We start from the raw sequence: 16,472 nt of genomic DNA, 5'->3' as shown, positions 1-16,472 counted from the left end.
GCAGGCGCTGTTCAGGCGCCTGAAGGGAGCTGAACAGCAATTAAAAAGTGGTGACCGCACAACAGTGAAATTTAGTTACAGCTAGACGATGATAAATTAAGCCCAATGCTACTCACAATGGCATGAAAGCCAAATATTTTTTTACGCTGTGCACTCGCCGGTAAGAATTTTCACACTTCCAGAAAAATACACACGCGCCCCTTGCTATGAAAGCTCTGTGTCAGTCTTGTCGAGGTTAACGGAGCCGATCAGAAATGTTTAAGGTCCATAGAACCTGATACCCTCATATTTGTGGGCAAGGCCGGCAGACAGCCTCTACAAGCTATTAAAAACACAAATGTCTTAAAGCCCCCAAAATTTGCGATAATAATCGACCTTTTACAGCACATTGAAAGCTTGTGATGCACATCTTTGAGCCCATTAAAACCCTGTTGCCCCCAGGCGACCGCTGTAGAAACTCGAGAGGTGTGGTGACGCGCTTGTGGCACTCGTTTGGCCACCTCTCCTATTCTACCACCGTGATGAGGACCCAGTTGATATGAAGCCCCTCAATGTAAAAGTAGCGATACGCTTTGAAGAATGCCCCCTCCTACTCGCACGCTGTGTCCGAGGCCGACGTCGTGTTGGTATTGGCCTAATGGCATCACGTGGGCCGTTGCGCCGCCAGGTGCTGGCTGCGTTTGTTTATGATCACGCTCCATCGCCATTTTCGCCTGAGAATCGTCTACTGACTGGTGAGGAACACATGTTGGCACCGTCGCTCTTCCTTGTTGTTCTGGTTTGTGACCGCCTTGAACTAAGTTTTGCGGCAAGTGCGACGTCGTTTCACGGCATTTTCCATCACCATGACCTGCTGCGCCTTCGCATGCCAAAATAGTTTCAGCAAAGGCAAGAAGCTTAATTGTCTTGTACGCCAACAGGCTTGAATTCGCGGGCACGCAAATCTGCATGTGAAAACGTGTCATTCAGCTCAATCTTTTTGACATTTGAGGCTCGAGCATGAAAACTCTTTTTAGGAAAGCAACTCTGCCTTTTGTGATTACTTACTAGCGAATAGCTTTGTTTGCCTCTTTTGTTCTTGTTCGTCGCTGGTGGCCGCCTGGTGGATTTGCAGTACAAAGGCACCAATGAAAAGCGTGCGTGCTCTCCTGAAACTGAGTTACGGGGTGCGTTCGTCGCTGAACGACAGCATCATAGGTCTTTGAGACGTATGTTGTCGGGATAAGGGGGGGGATGCCAATGGCTCTCTGCCTCGACACACAGAGTCCCACGGTTGGCGCATGCCTGGCCCATCAACCACGTTCCGGTACAAGCTCGAGGAAACAATAGACGACAACCACGTGTACACTCGGAAAGCATTTATTATAACTGCAACTAACACTTCGAGCAGGCCAGCTAGCTATAGTTGACATCGCTGAGGATTCCCTCGAAGAGAATAATGCACTAGGTAAAGAAGGGCTTCCGACTTACCAACTGGGGAATACGGGCGGCCGCTGCAAGAATGTGGTTGACTAACCTCGTGCGGGAATACGAGAGCAGCTGCGGAGACTTCCGCTATCGCCGTTTGCTGGGGACCAAAGAGACCCCGGTGATGTCAGCAGGATCTCACATGACCCACCCGGTGGTGCTGATAGCGCTTGCGATTCCCGTGCGCCGCTCGCAGAAGGAAAGCTTCCCCTCTCCCCAACATTGCTGGCTCGCATGCGCCCGACGCGACGTTCGCCGCGTGTGCAGCAGTCATGGGACCCCACGATTCCCACAACGTGCTAATTCGCGTGAGCTTTAAAGTGCCTGAAGGTTATGATGCGGGGGTGGAGCACTCGCAAAGAAAACATGCGGTCGTCCGCTCGTTCACTGGCTGGTTTAGTCGTCGTTCATTTAGTCATTTGCTCGTTCGTTTAGTCGTTCACTTGCTTGTTCGTTCAACTATTAGTTTGTGCGGCCACTACGTCTCTGAGATGCACTTGCTGTAGGACACTAAGGCTGGTGCGTCCGTGCCCTCCGCCAGCCCTTGAGCGCCGTAGCTTATACACGCCGCAAATTCAAGTGGCAAGGACGGAGCGGATTATTTAGGTTACTGATGGTTTGCTGGAGGCCAGGATGTTGGCATTCGATCGTAAACGTGTTATTTACAACCATTTGCAACAAGATCTTGCGACACACCCTTGGCGAATGTAGTGCACGCAATACATTCGGAATCGTCATGGTACGGCGTTAGTGCTCGTATAGATACTTAAAAAAATAGTTATCAAAACAGGAAAAAGAATCTGCCGTCACTGAATTTGTATATAGTATTGTCACGTAGTAGTTGCGGTGAAGAAAACAGTCGCAAAACTGTGAATGACGAAACGGACTTTTTATTGGGCGAACCTGTGCCCACAAAAGCAAGTTTCACTCGAAGCACAACGATAGCGGTGAACACAGTCGGCGATCAACAAAATCTGATCTGCGGCGAAACACTTCGGCTTTTTTATATGAGCCATAGAAGGTTCCAGAGTAATCCCTGGTGCCCGCGTGTCTTCCAGAAAGCACTAGACAGTTCGTGTCGCTCATACGATCGGATTACATAAGCGTCGGTGACAAGAGACAATGGATAGAAGCATCGATAACGTTCGACAAACTGCCTATACATGCAGGCGCGTCTTGCGCCGAGCGAAAACATTTAACATCTGTTAGCCCGTGAAAAGCGGTCACCCGTGAAAGATAAACAAGTGCATGTGTATATCTATATATATATAAACTCTCCGTATAGAAATCCCATGCTATACACGAAGTTACTCTGAGCTAGAACGCTTCAAGCGCATCGCATTGCTATGCGTGCATTCGCTCTGCGAAAGGTCGTCTGCTATGCTCAGCCGGTGTAGGCGGCGCCACGGTCTAGGAAGGAGCGCGAAAAAGAAACAAGGAGGAGTGAAGGCGGAGGAGGCAAGTGCCTCTACTTTACGAAGTTTAAGGGGTTTAAGTCGATAGACTTTATCCCCCTTTGTTTTGGCTCGTGGGGAGTACAATTGTATTGCCTGAAACAATAAACTTTAAGGCAAGATTGAAATACCTTTTATGTCTGTTTTTTTTTTTTTTTTGGCCCAGAGTGACTCAAAGTGCTGTTGTATTTGCCCAGGCACTCCACCCGAGCCATTGCCAGCGCTTGGGGAGTCGTTTGTTGTTGCCAGAGAATCTCCAGCTGCCGACGCAGTGGCCTTGAATGGATCACCCGTTCCCGTAGCCGAGACCACCTTTGCCATCCCATATGCTCCCCCTGCGACTGCCGACGCAGTGGCCTTGCATGGGTCACCCGTCGCCGTAGCAGAGACCACCTTTGCCATCCCAGCTGATACCCCTGCGGAGATGCCAACAACACAGGCAAGTGTGACTGCGCTGCTTGTCGGTGATTGGAAAAATCTTTAGTGCACAAATAATTTTCTCGTTGGCTTACACACCTAGCACGGTGTGTCAGTGGCTATGGCAGTCTGCTGCTGATCCCCAGCTTCTGCAGCTGTAGACTTCAATGGAAGCAAAATGGAAAGGCGCTCACGTGCTCTGGAGCACGTTAAAGAACTCCGGATGGTCAAAAAATTTTTGCAGTCTTCCACTATGGCGTCGGTCATAACTTACTGGGCAGTTTCGGCACGTTAGACCCCATAATTTCGATTTTTCTTTTTTAAAATCGCTCAATGTTGATTGCAGCCTCGTCTGTTTAGAGAACACACCGGCGGTGTGCTGTGTTACTGAAGCACTTGAGCAGGCCCCTGCACCTTCTTACTTTGATTTCTTTTATGTGCTCGGCGAGCCCGTGGGTTTTGTAAACTTTGTAGGTGATCCTCGTGAACCTTGTAGGGGAACTTGACAATGACAAGGAAGTTTATTTATTCTCATGACAATACATGTATGAAGACCTTAACATGGCTTGAAACTTGCTGCAGCAGGCACTGCAAATGGCAGCACAACACGAGTGAACGGGTGTAACAAATAAGGTCCCAATAGGCATCTTGTATACAGACAAAAAGAATGTACTATAGACATACAGCTTGTACAGGCAAAGAAAACACTTCGGCAGGTTCTCTTTCATAATAATGCTTATGGCAGAACGCTAAGAAATTCCTCCTTGTTGGGCCATTTCAGGTATAAATCTTCTGGGGTTCTGAAATTTTTTTTCAAATCGTCTCGACAAACTGGGGCACTACTTGCCGACTTCGGTTTTCAGGAATGCTTCCCACCGTACATAGATCCAATCAGTCGTAGCCTATTCACCCAATCACAGATGTTTCTTATTGGAATTTTAAAGGCGTCTGTAAATTTCTGTGGCATGGAACCCCTTGTTGTAGAGCTTCTCAATTTGTTGCTCGCAGAGTCTTGCTTCTCACCGTCCTAAAGGCAAGAATATCTGTTTGCACGTGAAAAGTGGAGAAGAGGAAGTGCAAATAAAGACAGTCATGTTTATTCATAAATCATGATTCATAGTCGCGAAAGGCAAATGCTTATCAGCAGCTAAATATCTTGCGCTTTGAATTTTCTACTCATGAAGGACATGTATGCCTGGTAACCGTGGTGCTGTTGTAATTTTGTTCAGATTTTTCTTTTTCTCTGCTCTTTTGTTGTTTTTGTAGTATTCAGAATGTGCCCACACTGCAACAATGCCCTCTGGTTGCATGTTAAGTAAATGGAACAGAATGAAATGCAGTCAACGTCTCATTTTTCGGACTCCCTAGGTTGCCAGAATGTCCGAAAAAACGTGCAGTCTGAAAATACCAGTACACGTCTTTTACTTCCCTAAGGGCTCAAATCACCACAGGCACGTCCTAATTAGCTCTGAAGGCCTGCCAGTACACTTATTAGGCATAGCGGTGCTCGTACTGTGATGGGAGACAGCAGGTTCATGCGCTTATAATTGAGGAATAGTGTCCTGCGACAATTGCCCCCTTCTTACTCTTGGTATGCTTCAGCGCAATACTTCGCTTATGCTTGACTGCGTAACGCTGCTGTATTGAGGCGAAGCGGACTTTCGGGAACCGGCATTATGCAACGCATCGTGCTTTCCGAGCTTCCAAGACATTGGCGAGGATTACAAAGGCGGTGTCGGTGCCATTGCTCACAGCGGCAAATTGTTTTAATGAAAAACACGGCACCGAACAGCAAGAAGCTTGGTAGCCAACGTCGCAGTAGCTAGGCCTAGTGTTGCAGCAATGGTCGCTACGGCTGCCAGCGGATCTGCGTGCGAGAGGATCTGTGTCGGTTTGAGGAAGTGAGGTAAATCAAAATGGGCGGCGCTGGTGCCTACGATTAATGCTGTTTCGGACCTGTGGTCATGGCAAGAAGTCGGGAAAATAGGACGGCGAAGGTTCTTTGCGTCCAAAATTTCAGACGTTCTTATATATCGACTCTATGAGGGGGGGGGGGGGGTACGTGGTGGTGCTGCGCAGGTGCCCGAATTATCGGGCATGTCTGAAAAATTGGGTGTCTGGAAAATTGGCCGTTGACTGTAATGCTGATGGACTTTTGTACAACTGATGTTTAGGAAGTGTGGGAACTTTTGCCACACCTTGTATTTGCGTAAACTTGACCTAACTTGAACCAGCACATTTATAACTTAAAGTGGCCCTGAAACACTTTTTTGAACAAAGAAAATGTTGTAGATGTGTTGTAGATGCTGCTGTGAACATGTGAGCCAAATGTTACTGCACTGCATGCAGCAAAGAATATACAACCTCGTGCCAAAACAGAAAAATGGCTTGCTCTCGCAAATGCTATCATGCAGCGTCATCGCTAGCAGCTGGACCCACAACAGCTATTGGCTGATTTCATGATCGCGAGAACATTTTCAATAATGCAATTAATGCTCATTTGAGTTGAATAATCGAAATATAAATATGTCTGGAATCTCTATAAGACTGGAAAATCATTTGATCTTTGCACTGCGCCTAGCTGTGTCAGTTGCGCGCTTTCCCTTCGAAATGGCGGTGGCGTGCTTCGTAGTGTAGTCTACTGCGGCTGGCCACAGGACGCCGAGACCAGCCCTTTCACCGCCACAGCACTCAACTTTTGGCCAGGGCTTTGCCCTCTTGGCTTCTCTGCTGTGTAGCTTCCAGTGTGCTAGCAGAGACGAAAGAGAGAAAGCTGGGCATCTGTGCGATAAGTCCACTCGGTTTCTTTTGTGGCGCTAGATTTGCGAGACGATGTCCTTTAATAGTGAGGCACCGCTACGATTAGTCAGAAAAGTGTTTTCAGGGCCCCTTTAATTTTGAGAAAGGTTTATCCTTGTGCTGTCATGACCACGTTTTAGTTTAAGCCACATTTCGGGACAAGCCAAGCCACCTACGTCCCAGCATCCTCAGTTTCACATATCTACACCCGTGAGCAAAAGTATACAGACTACCGGGTCGCCGAAAAAATTGAATTTCTTCGTAATTAACTAGCATAAACGGTTCACTGAAAAGTTCGCACTGCCAAGTTTGGACTGCAGTCCTCAATTTCGAGTTTCGTTCACAGGCAGAGGAAAAAATCGACTTTATCGCGCAACCCCTGGTCCGTATACTTTTGCTCACGGGTGTACATGAGTGGCAGTTCTGGAGGTCTGTTCAGGAGTCCAGTTGGAGAACTCTTTGCCCTGTTCACCCCAACACATACTCTGACTGGATGCCCCTTTTGTACATATGTTTTCACTCGCGCTGCGCACTTGGGGGAAGCCTCTGTGGTGGCTTGACAATCGCATGCAGCTGGCAGCAGCTGAAGTTGACAAGCCATGTGTGCACGAAGGAACACGCTAATGTGCCTGGTATGATTGGCCGCAACTACAAACCACTTTCGCATACAATCAGTGCCATAGCTGGCCGGTTACACTAAGTCATGGCTGCGGTGGCTCCCTCATCCGGCTGCCTCCACGTGCGGTGTAAGTACTTACTTTGGCGGGTGCACCAGATTTATCTCTAGGCAGTGTTAATGGGAAGCTCCACGACTACAGCAGCTGACAATGACTCCTTTTGGGTGTGCAGGTGCCCTCGGCCAAGGCAGACACCACCATGATCATGGCAGCTAGCTGTTCGTCGCGCCAGCAGTCTACCAAAGGTACAGCACTGGTCCGCAAGAGTCTCCCATGTGAGTCGCCTTCCTCCCGCACTCCCAGTTGTGCTTGACAGTAATGTGCTCTCGTGAATCAAAGGTGTACAGTTGGGGAACTTGACCACCAGACACTGCAGAATCGGCTTTTTAAAGCAAAGCTTTAAAAACCCGCAATAACGAAAGCCCGAGACACTGAAATCCTCGCCACAACGAAAAGACTCTAAACTGCAACCTTGCATCAACGAAACCTGCCAGAATGTTATACCCCATGTTATCTACCTGTGCAACGCTAACAGCGTACAGTAGAGTACAAAAAGTGCTCAAGAACACATTCTCTCTACTTGAATTGCGTAAAATGGCATTACAGTGTGGTTGCATGGCCGCCGCCATTTTGTTTACAAAAACAGCCAAGTGCGGGAAACACGTCATGGCTGCTATCTTATTTGTTAATTGCCCATTTCAAATGGCATGGCTGTATGTCTCTTCTGGCATGCGACGTCGATGATGTACAGATAGACGCACTGCTTGGGGTAGTGACACAAAGTGTCTCTTGAATCTTTATAAGAGCCTCATACTCACAAGAATAGATTACGGCGCCATAGTGTACCATTCCGCTACGCCAAGCGCCCTAAGGATGCTGGATCCTGTACACCACCTAGGCATCCGCCTAGCCACTGGTGCCTTCAGGACAAGTCCTGTGGCAAGCCTGTATGTAGAGGCGGACATGTGGTCGCTCGACATGCAACGTTCGTACCTAAGCCTCACCTATTTTCTGAAAGTTAATTCGAACTCTGAACACCCGTCCTTCTCAACCGTAAATGACATGACCAGTGCCACACTCTTTAATAACCGGCCGACAGCAAGAGATCCCTTCTCAGTACGTGTAAGAAAAATTAGTGAACAAATGGATATCCCACTACCTGAAAATGCTCTGATGGCCCCAGCAAAGCCAGTGCCACCGTGGCAGTGGCAACTCATAGAGTGCGATACCTCGTTTGTAGAGGTCACAAAAGACGCTCCAGAGGCACATATTCGAATCCACTTTCTAGAAATTCAGTTCAAGTACTCGTCCTGCACTCAGTTCTACACTGACGCTTCCAAGTCACATGCAGGGGTATCTTACGCAGTAGTCGGACCGTCGTTCTCAGAGTGCGATGTACTGCACCCGGAAACAAGCATTTTTACGGCTGAAGCCTATGCACTTTTATCAGCAGTGAAGAATATATGCAAGTCAAAACTCAAACGATCAATAATATTTACAGACTCCCTAAGCGTTGTAAAAGCGATTATGACTCTACATAGACACAAAAACCCTGTACTCATTGAACTGTATTCTGCTCTGTGCAAAGCATATATGTCTAACCAGCATATTATTTTGTGCTGGGTGCCTGGCCATAGAGGCATCGAGGGCAATGTTCTGGCTGATCAAATGGCCTCATCCACTACATCGCGAGCCCTTAATCCTACAGCTTCTATCCCTGCCGCAGACCTCAAGCCCTACTTAAGAAATAATCTTCGAAGCCACTGGCAGCGCTTGTGGGATGCCGAAACGAACAATAAGCTCCATTTAGTTAAGCCACAGATAGGTCCCTGGCATCCCGTTACGAAAATACGAAGAACTAATGTCCTATTCTCTCGTTTGAGAATAGGACATACATACGGCACCCACAATTTTCTTTTAACTGGAAATGACCCACCAACCTGTGATAGATGTGGAGAGAGGCTTACCGTGCTCCACGCCCTCGTGGAGTGCAGGGAAGCCGAAACAGAGAGAAAAAGGCACTTTCCTCTAGCGTACCGGTACTGTCTCCCTCTCCATCCCACTATGTTTCTGGGTGACAAACCCCTCTTTAACACCAAAGCTGTCCTGAGTTTTCTTAGCGATGTTTCATTGCATGTTATTTGCCCAATAGTTTCATAGCGCATCCTCTCTCCAGAGGATGCCGCTGCGATAGTAGTTTTGTATAGCACGCGCCTCCATGCCCTTGCATTTCAAAGGGCCTGTCAAGGCAGTAGTGCTTTTTGAAAAGAGTTGTCAGTGATAAATTCTCATTTATCATCATTATCTTGCAATTTGTTCTTTCGTTTCATAGTGCTCCTCATTAGCCATTGCCATAATTTTATTACATATATATATATTTTACGCATTTTACAGCGATTGTTTTTAGGCCCTTTTACAGCCACGGCACATCTACCTTTCGCAATTCATTGCTCCATTGTCAACTTATTAACACAGGCCTGGCGCTCTTTGGCCATACCTGGCCCTTGCGCCATTAAACAACATACATCATCATCATCATCTGGCATGCGACGGCAATTTTTGCGTGCCTAGCACAATGTATAATCTGTGGCTTGGCAAGGAAAGTGCAGAAAATACGAAGAATGTAGACTTGTTTATTGCACATGAGATGGCAGCTACAGCATTGGCTACCAGCCTTTCGGCCGTGATTGAGCGATCATCGAGGATGTGTGTCCCTTGCTTCAAGAATGCTAGTTTTGATACCGCCCAACAGGCATTGCTGGGAGGTTCAGCGTCGCTGGACATAAATTTGCGCGAAGGTGCCATCTTTCTCGGTCGATCACTTTTGGAGGTATCGATCACTTTTGGAGATCACTTTTGGAGATCACTTTTGGAGGTTTCACGCTCGGCAATGGATGCGTCGGTGCCTATGGGGGACAGCATCTGCTCAAGGAACGCTGTTACACGTGAGAAACGCTGTTGCTCTGCATCCAGATCTGAGTTACGCAAAACTTCACTTTCAGAAATATGATCACTTTAGCAATCGACCGAGAATACCTCTCTATCGCAGTGCCACCATTGATGAAGGACGCATGGGATGCACTTCATGCCGTCAGCGGTGTGGTTCTATAGCCTTGAGCAAGCTTGCCAAAGTAGGCTAACGGAATTTTGACAGTGAATTTTTTGTTGTGATGCATTCCTTATCTGTGCTGCCTCATTTCGCAAGAATAATCGCAAGAATAAAATTCTCGTGCTTTACCCACCGATTTCGTAATTTCGTAACTAGATGCATTCTCAAAAATGGTGAGCTCGTAAATTATTTTGTTGCAGATTCATTGTATGGCGGCAGCGCTACTTTGACAAGGACTGAAAAAAGTAAAAACGGGACATGTGCTTGATTCTCAACTAATCTTCATTATGAAAAAAAAGTAGCAAATTTTTTCGTTTGTGTATATGCTGAGGGCCAGCAATTGCACATTCTTCATGCAATGGCCATTGTCTCAATATGAGGTGCCATATTTCATTTGCTTAAGGACAACTGGGGACCCAAGACCAGGGTTCGGGGTTATTTCACCTATATAAGGGCAATGAACTAGTAAAATGCTGTTAACTCGGTAGTTGTGAAAATTGGAAAGATTTTTCCAGGATGGTGAAATTGCGAAGATATGATCCCACTGACCATGCACAGACCATGCAGAGCCCTTCCAAAATGGGGCCAGTAACTGCCAACTTCCTGACAAAAGCTTGGTATGCCAGGAGCATTATTCTCGGTCAATCCCCTTTTGAGGATACCATAACTTTCACGAGGCTTGGTTCGAATAGTCGCTTTCACATGGCTCAGAACTGGACACCTAGTTTGCTGTGTCGGTGTTGGCAAGAGTGTCCCTGGCACTTTGTCAAGACACCCCGACGATTGATCCTAACGCAAGGACAGAAGCCAGTCGTCCGAGGGGTTTGAAACTGGCTCCAAAGTTTGTGGAGATCTTGAATGGAAAGCTGCAGTGCCATAAAATTCTGCTTTCATTTTTTGATATTGCAGCTTCAGACAAAGTATGGAAACTTTTCAGTGATTTTTTCCATGGCGTTTTTGCAGTTGAGATTTGGAGGTATCAGGAGCCAGTTGCAAAAAAAATTTCAAAATGAGAGGTAAAAACACGTGGAGTTGGCATCACAGCAGGAAAAAATTTTTATATTGATTTATTTATTTAGTACATACTGCAGACCACATTGTGGTCCTCGCAGGATGGGTAGACATAGTTAACCACAAGACTAGACATTTATAAATACAAAGATGTATGTAGATACATTCATATACATTCATATTCTAAGGATAGTAATAAAAAAAATACTTTTCTAGAATATTGACCCTTTTCGTGGTGATCCCGTGAGCACTGCCATGTTTGATCACGTGGTGACGCATCCATTGCTTGCCTCAACTGCCTCCGTTGCCTCCTTGTTTACAATGGAAGTGTATGACTCCAGCGCAGCTTAGAAAGCCTCTGTTTTGGGAGATATCGTAGACAGTGACTGAGTCACCGTCTACGATATCTCCCAAAACAGAGGAGAAACACCGTCTACGAGAACGACACGAAGCTTTGATCACACCTACAGAGGACATGCAAAAGCGCTTTCGGAGCTGATTAACCTATGTCCAAACGGCGCGAGCAGCGTGTATGGTGCTTGTTTTAATAGTGGGGTTAAATATGTATTCGAATCTATCCAAACATTCCGCTCATGAATTGAATGAGGATTAGTGTGTTTTGCTCTGTACTTTTATTTGGCAAATATTTTGAAGCAGCGGCTTGTCAGTTTCTGACTCAGTAAAAGTACCTCGGTGTGGCCACTATGTGATTATTTTCGCCCTAATCGCTCGTGGGTGTGCTCAGTTCCGATAGATTTGTTCTTGCTGCGCGCAAGGCTTGAAACGTAGCTGTTTTGCGCATTGTAATACCTTGTAGCTAATATATATTACCGTTAGTAACTCGCTTACTCTTGTGGACCGTCGCGAAACCATTCGTGCGCCATCGGTGTAGTCCGTCATTTATTGTGAGTAAATAGTGCACATATATTCAAGTGTGCGCCCATTCACTTATTCTTGGTACGTCGGCGATAGAGTGGGCTTAAGATGTGTATAGATAACGTGCGCGAAACTCACTATGACGGGAAGCGGCACTACTCTTTTTGTCATTGTTTAACAAGTGGTACTCACACTTGCTGACGTTCCGGGGCTGAAGCCCTTTCTTTGAAGGTTAGCGATACAATGCTGGCGGATGAGCAAATTTCTGTATCCTCGAGGAAAGCCGTACATCTCAAAGTGCCGGTAACACGTTCGGACAGTTGCAGCAGCGGTCCGCGAACTTGGCCACACAGATTCATTCCATTCCTTAACATGCTAGTCACTATTTCTTGCAGCCAACTACTGCACACGTCTTCAATCCACATGATTAAATCTAGCATGATTGGAGCACAGTGTGTTAGCGAAAACTCAGTTGCATTTCCAACAGCTGATCGCACAGAAGCAAGGTAGAAGCGGTAATGGTTTCGTATTCGTGCGCGGTCGCTGAGGAGAGGTATGGCGCGCCGCCGTAAGCGCCATCTCGTTTCTCTAAAACTGCTCCGCGAAAACGGTCAGTATTGCTCACAAAACACTTCGTGAAAAGATCAAACGCAAAGCCTTAATCACTCCGTTTTTACCAGTCGAGGAAAGCACAAGAGGGTGCAGAGCGATGTAAACTAGATAATAGCAGAAGATCAGTGACAATAGGCAACTGCGTTTGCACACCGAAGACCAGGGTGTTTGAAAGTCGGGGATTTGCTGTGATCATTCAACAGCAAAGAAGACACATTTATGCAGACACATTCCCAGTGCAACGGAAATACTAAGCCCTAAAACAAAATTTGTCGGCCCTTCCACTCTGTGAAGATGGTTAACCAGCGAAGCTGAGATGTGTGTCCCCGGTGTTTATCACTGGGTTAATCCCGACAATTCAATGAAGTATTTCTCAATTATGCGGTTAACACGCGTTCGGCTGCGACGGAGAGAACGACTTCACTTACAGTACGCCTGCAGTCTGCCTTTGTCGCTTGCGTTCGATGTCTCAAGCTTGCTCGGCGGCGTGGTTAGCAGCATTCGCTCATCATTGCCGCTTGCGATTCTTCGAAATTAAATCTGTCCGTTACATAAGACACTGAATGGCTCATACCCCCGAAACACGATCTCCCCATTACAACGAAAGAAGAGTAGCGAAATTCTACGCTGGAATGATTAGCGGGAACGCAGCCAGCTGTAGGAGCAGACGACGAATGCGGGAGCAGTGGCATGAGCGTGTGCCGATCACGAGCCAGCTGCGGAAGAAGACGACGATGCTGCAGCCAATGGCGATGATGATAGTTTTCTGTACACAGGCAATTTCACCTAGATATATACAATGTCACCTAGACATATAAAGCTTCACTTTAAAAACAGCAAAATCAAGGAAAAAAAAAAGCTCACATATTCAAAAAGACAGTCGCATGTTGTGTGGTGCGGGTAGAGAATTCCATTCAGAAATAATCCGTGGAAAAAACTTATAGGTGTCTGTCTTAGCATAGATAGATATTAGTGTATCAGCACGATGGTGTCATGTATTCCTTGTGGAAAGAGGGCTTACATATAGTGAAGGGCCCAGAGCCAATTTGTGGTTAGAGTATGTAAAAATTCTAGCTGGTATTTCTGTCTTTGTTCAAGCGAACGAATGTCGTTAGCCAACATCAACTCTGACGGCAAGTCCGAACTTTTGCATTTGGAATAAATAAAACGAACAGATTTTCTCTAATATTTCAAGTTTGTTAATGTTCACTTCAGTATAGGGATCCCATGTGACACAAGCATGTTGAAGTTTTGGCTGGACATAGGTCAGGTAAGTGAGTAGCTAATGCTTGAGGGGGCATTTCTAAGTTTGTATTGCAGATAAGTTAGCTTGCGGAAGGCAGAAGAACATGTGTTATCAATGTGAAGTTTCCAAGAAAAATTGTCAGTGAAAGTTACGCCAAAGTACTTGTAAAACTTGCTTAAGTGGAACAGATCCCATGTCATACGCGTACTCCATGGGATTCTTTTTATGTATTATGCTAAGAGAGACAGTTTTATCTGGGTTTGCAGCCATGCCCCCATTCTTCGCACCACAAAAATATATTATTCAAGTTCTCTCTGATCATCTGTGAACTTAATAGTACGAAATACAACACATTCGTCTGCAAACAGTGTTGTTTGTGTTCCAGGTTTGACGACTGTAACAACGTCGTTAGTACTATATAAAAGAACAATGGACCCAGGACACTGTTCTGGGGAACACCTGAAGTGATTGGTAGTTGTGACCAGAGTTGTGATCATCATCTGAAACATACTGTTGTTGATTATCCATAAGTAATTATGATGTCTGGAAGGTTAATATTTCTTAATTTTAGAATTAGTTTATCGTGAATTACCCTATCGAAAGCTTTACTGAAGTCCAAAAACACAGCATCAATTTGACCGTTTGCATCCAAAGCTTTGGCAATTGAATTGACTACTAGTATTACTAATTGCATGACAGTGGAATAGCCCTTTCTGGAACCATGTTTATCACTTGTTAGTGTCAAGTTTTCTTCTAAGAATTCATTAATGCGAGTTGCGATTATGTGCAGTAGTCTTGACAATGGGCAAGGAAAGCAACAAGGTAATGATCAGATAAACCATCTTCGATTGAAACGATATGCTCAGAAAAGGTTCGGTTTAAAAATGAGATCTAATATAGATCATGATGGCTCTTCTACATGTGTCGGTTCATTAACCACTTGGATTAGATGATGTTTTAGGATGTCAAAAATAATGTTAGCATTTGCATCAACCTTATTGTTTGCCTGGAGGAGCTCCCAACTCCCAAAATTTTTCTTATTTTGTTTATTCACATCTGTTTATTTGAGGCTACTGCTGTTGTATTTATTCTATATCGCATTATAAAAGTATTTAAGTATTTTTTGTACATTTCCCTGTCAGATGTCGGCATTTTTGTCATACCTGTGTTACCCTGAGATCATTTGCTGTTCACCTTTTCTTGCTTGTCTGTTTGCCTACATGTTCTTAACAGGAGTTCTTTGCCTGGCCTCCTGCCACTTCTTATTTCATTTCACACGGATTTTTAGCAGAAGTGATTTCTCTCCTCATCTTGTGCCCTGGTGTTGCAGCGCCACACCCCGCACCAGTGCAACGTCCTGCAGGGCGGCTGTCGATGATGACCAAACCTAGGGCAGTCCCGGTGCGGCCCAGTGCTGCAACTAGAACTGCGGCAGACACCACATTTGCCAGGAATGCACAGGCACCAGTGAGATCATTGCTCGCCCCAAAAGGTTGCGAGCGACCAAAGGTGATGACCACTCATTTGTTCCCAAATCTGGACATGAAGCTGTTTGTTCTTCAGAGGCTTTGAGACCACTGAAAGTTTCTGAGTGGGATAAACAAATAAAAAATTAACTGCGCTTGGTAAACCACAAATAATTGCTTAAAAGTCCCCCTGCCCCCCTACGAATACGAATGCATAAAGTGTGGAGAGCAGCTGACAGTCCTGCACATTTCAATTGAATGCGCTCATTTTCGTTGCGAAAAAGTATGCCACCTTAAACAAGTTTTGCACATTGTATACCTCTTCACTCTGCACTGTTTTCATTGAAGAAGCAATGTTTCCTATTGAAACTGTTTTAAAATACTTCGAACAAGTCAACTTTTTTAGCCAGATGGCTTACCATCGCAGGCACCATTAAGCTGTGCTCGTGAAGATGATGAGCATGGGAGACAGATGGGCTTGCGGTAATTGTACAATCCTGGTATCTTCTTTCTACACTCTAAAACACATTACCGTATTTACTCGTATGTAATGCAACCATGATTTTAACGCGAGGGTCGGCTTTTCAGTCACTGGAAATAAAAAAAAAATAAAAACCGCGAATGTAACACGAGATGAACTGAATACGAAATGCCACCTTTTAAAAGGGATCGCAATTGAGAAGCGAGTTCTCTTCACTCATCGTCATCTAAAAATTAAATTATGGAGTTTTACGTGCCAAAACCACGATCTGATTATGAGGCACGCCGTAGTGGGCGACTCCGTAAATTTGGACCACCTGGGGATCTTTAACGTGCACCTAAATCTGAGTACACAGGTGTTTTCGCATACCTGGGGATCTTTAACGTGCACCTAAATCTGAGTACACAGGTGTTTTCGCATTTTGCCACCATCCAAAAGCGGCTGCCGTTGCCGGGATTCGATCCCGCGACCTCGTGCTCAGCAGCCCAACACCATAGCCACTGAGCAACCACGGCGGGTACTCATCGTCATCTGAGGAGGCAGAGCTTTCCTTGGGGAGTATTCTCAGGCGATCACTTTCGGAGATAGCTTGACTGTCGCGAAATTTTCCGTGACTCGGTACCTAACATGGCCCCGACAAGTGTTTCTGGTGCTGTGCCAGGCTCACTATCAGTGCCAAGAGTGCTGTCGGCCGTATACTTCGAGGGGTTCAGTACCTCGGTGAGCAGTCTTTCGAATGCGAAACTATCTCTGAAAGTTATCACACGAAAATGAAGTAATCTTCTGTGTAGTTGAGCTCATTTGAGAGAGAGATTAAGCACTTCTTGAAAGACCGCACAACCATTTCATTCGACCGC

General features: G+C 45.9%; 1 protein-coding gene across 1 annotated transcript in view; it reads left to right on the top strand.

Moving 5' to 3' along the window:
- Positions 1–16,472, top strand: part of LOC119466545 (proteoglycan 4-like) — a 54,397-nt gene that overhangs the window by 12,062 nt on the left and 25,863 nt on the right. Inside the window, exons 4-6 of the mRNA XM_049657124.1 lie at positions 3,119–3,360; positions 6,987–7,089; positions 14,999–15,177. Of these exons, the coding sequence (XP_049513081.1) occupies positions 3,119–3,360; positions 6,987–7,089; positions 14,999–15,177 (524 nt within the window). The remainder of the gene's footprint in view (positions 1–3,118; positions 3,361–6,986; positions 7,090–14,998; positions 15,178–16,472) is intronic.

Source organism: Dermacentor silvarum, chromosome 10, assembly GCF_013339745.2.
Source record: "Dermacentor silvarum isolate Dsil-2018 chromosome 10, BIME_Dsil_1.4, whole genome shotgun sequence".
Taxonomy (NCBI): domain Eukaryota; kingdom Metazoa; phylum Arthropoda; class Arachnida; order Ixodida; family Ixodidae; genus Dermacentor; species Dermacentor silvarum.
This window is presented reverse-complemented; position numbering and strand designations above follow the sequence as displayed.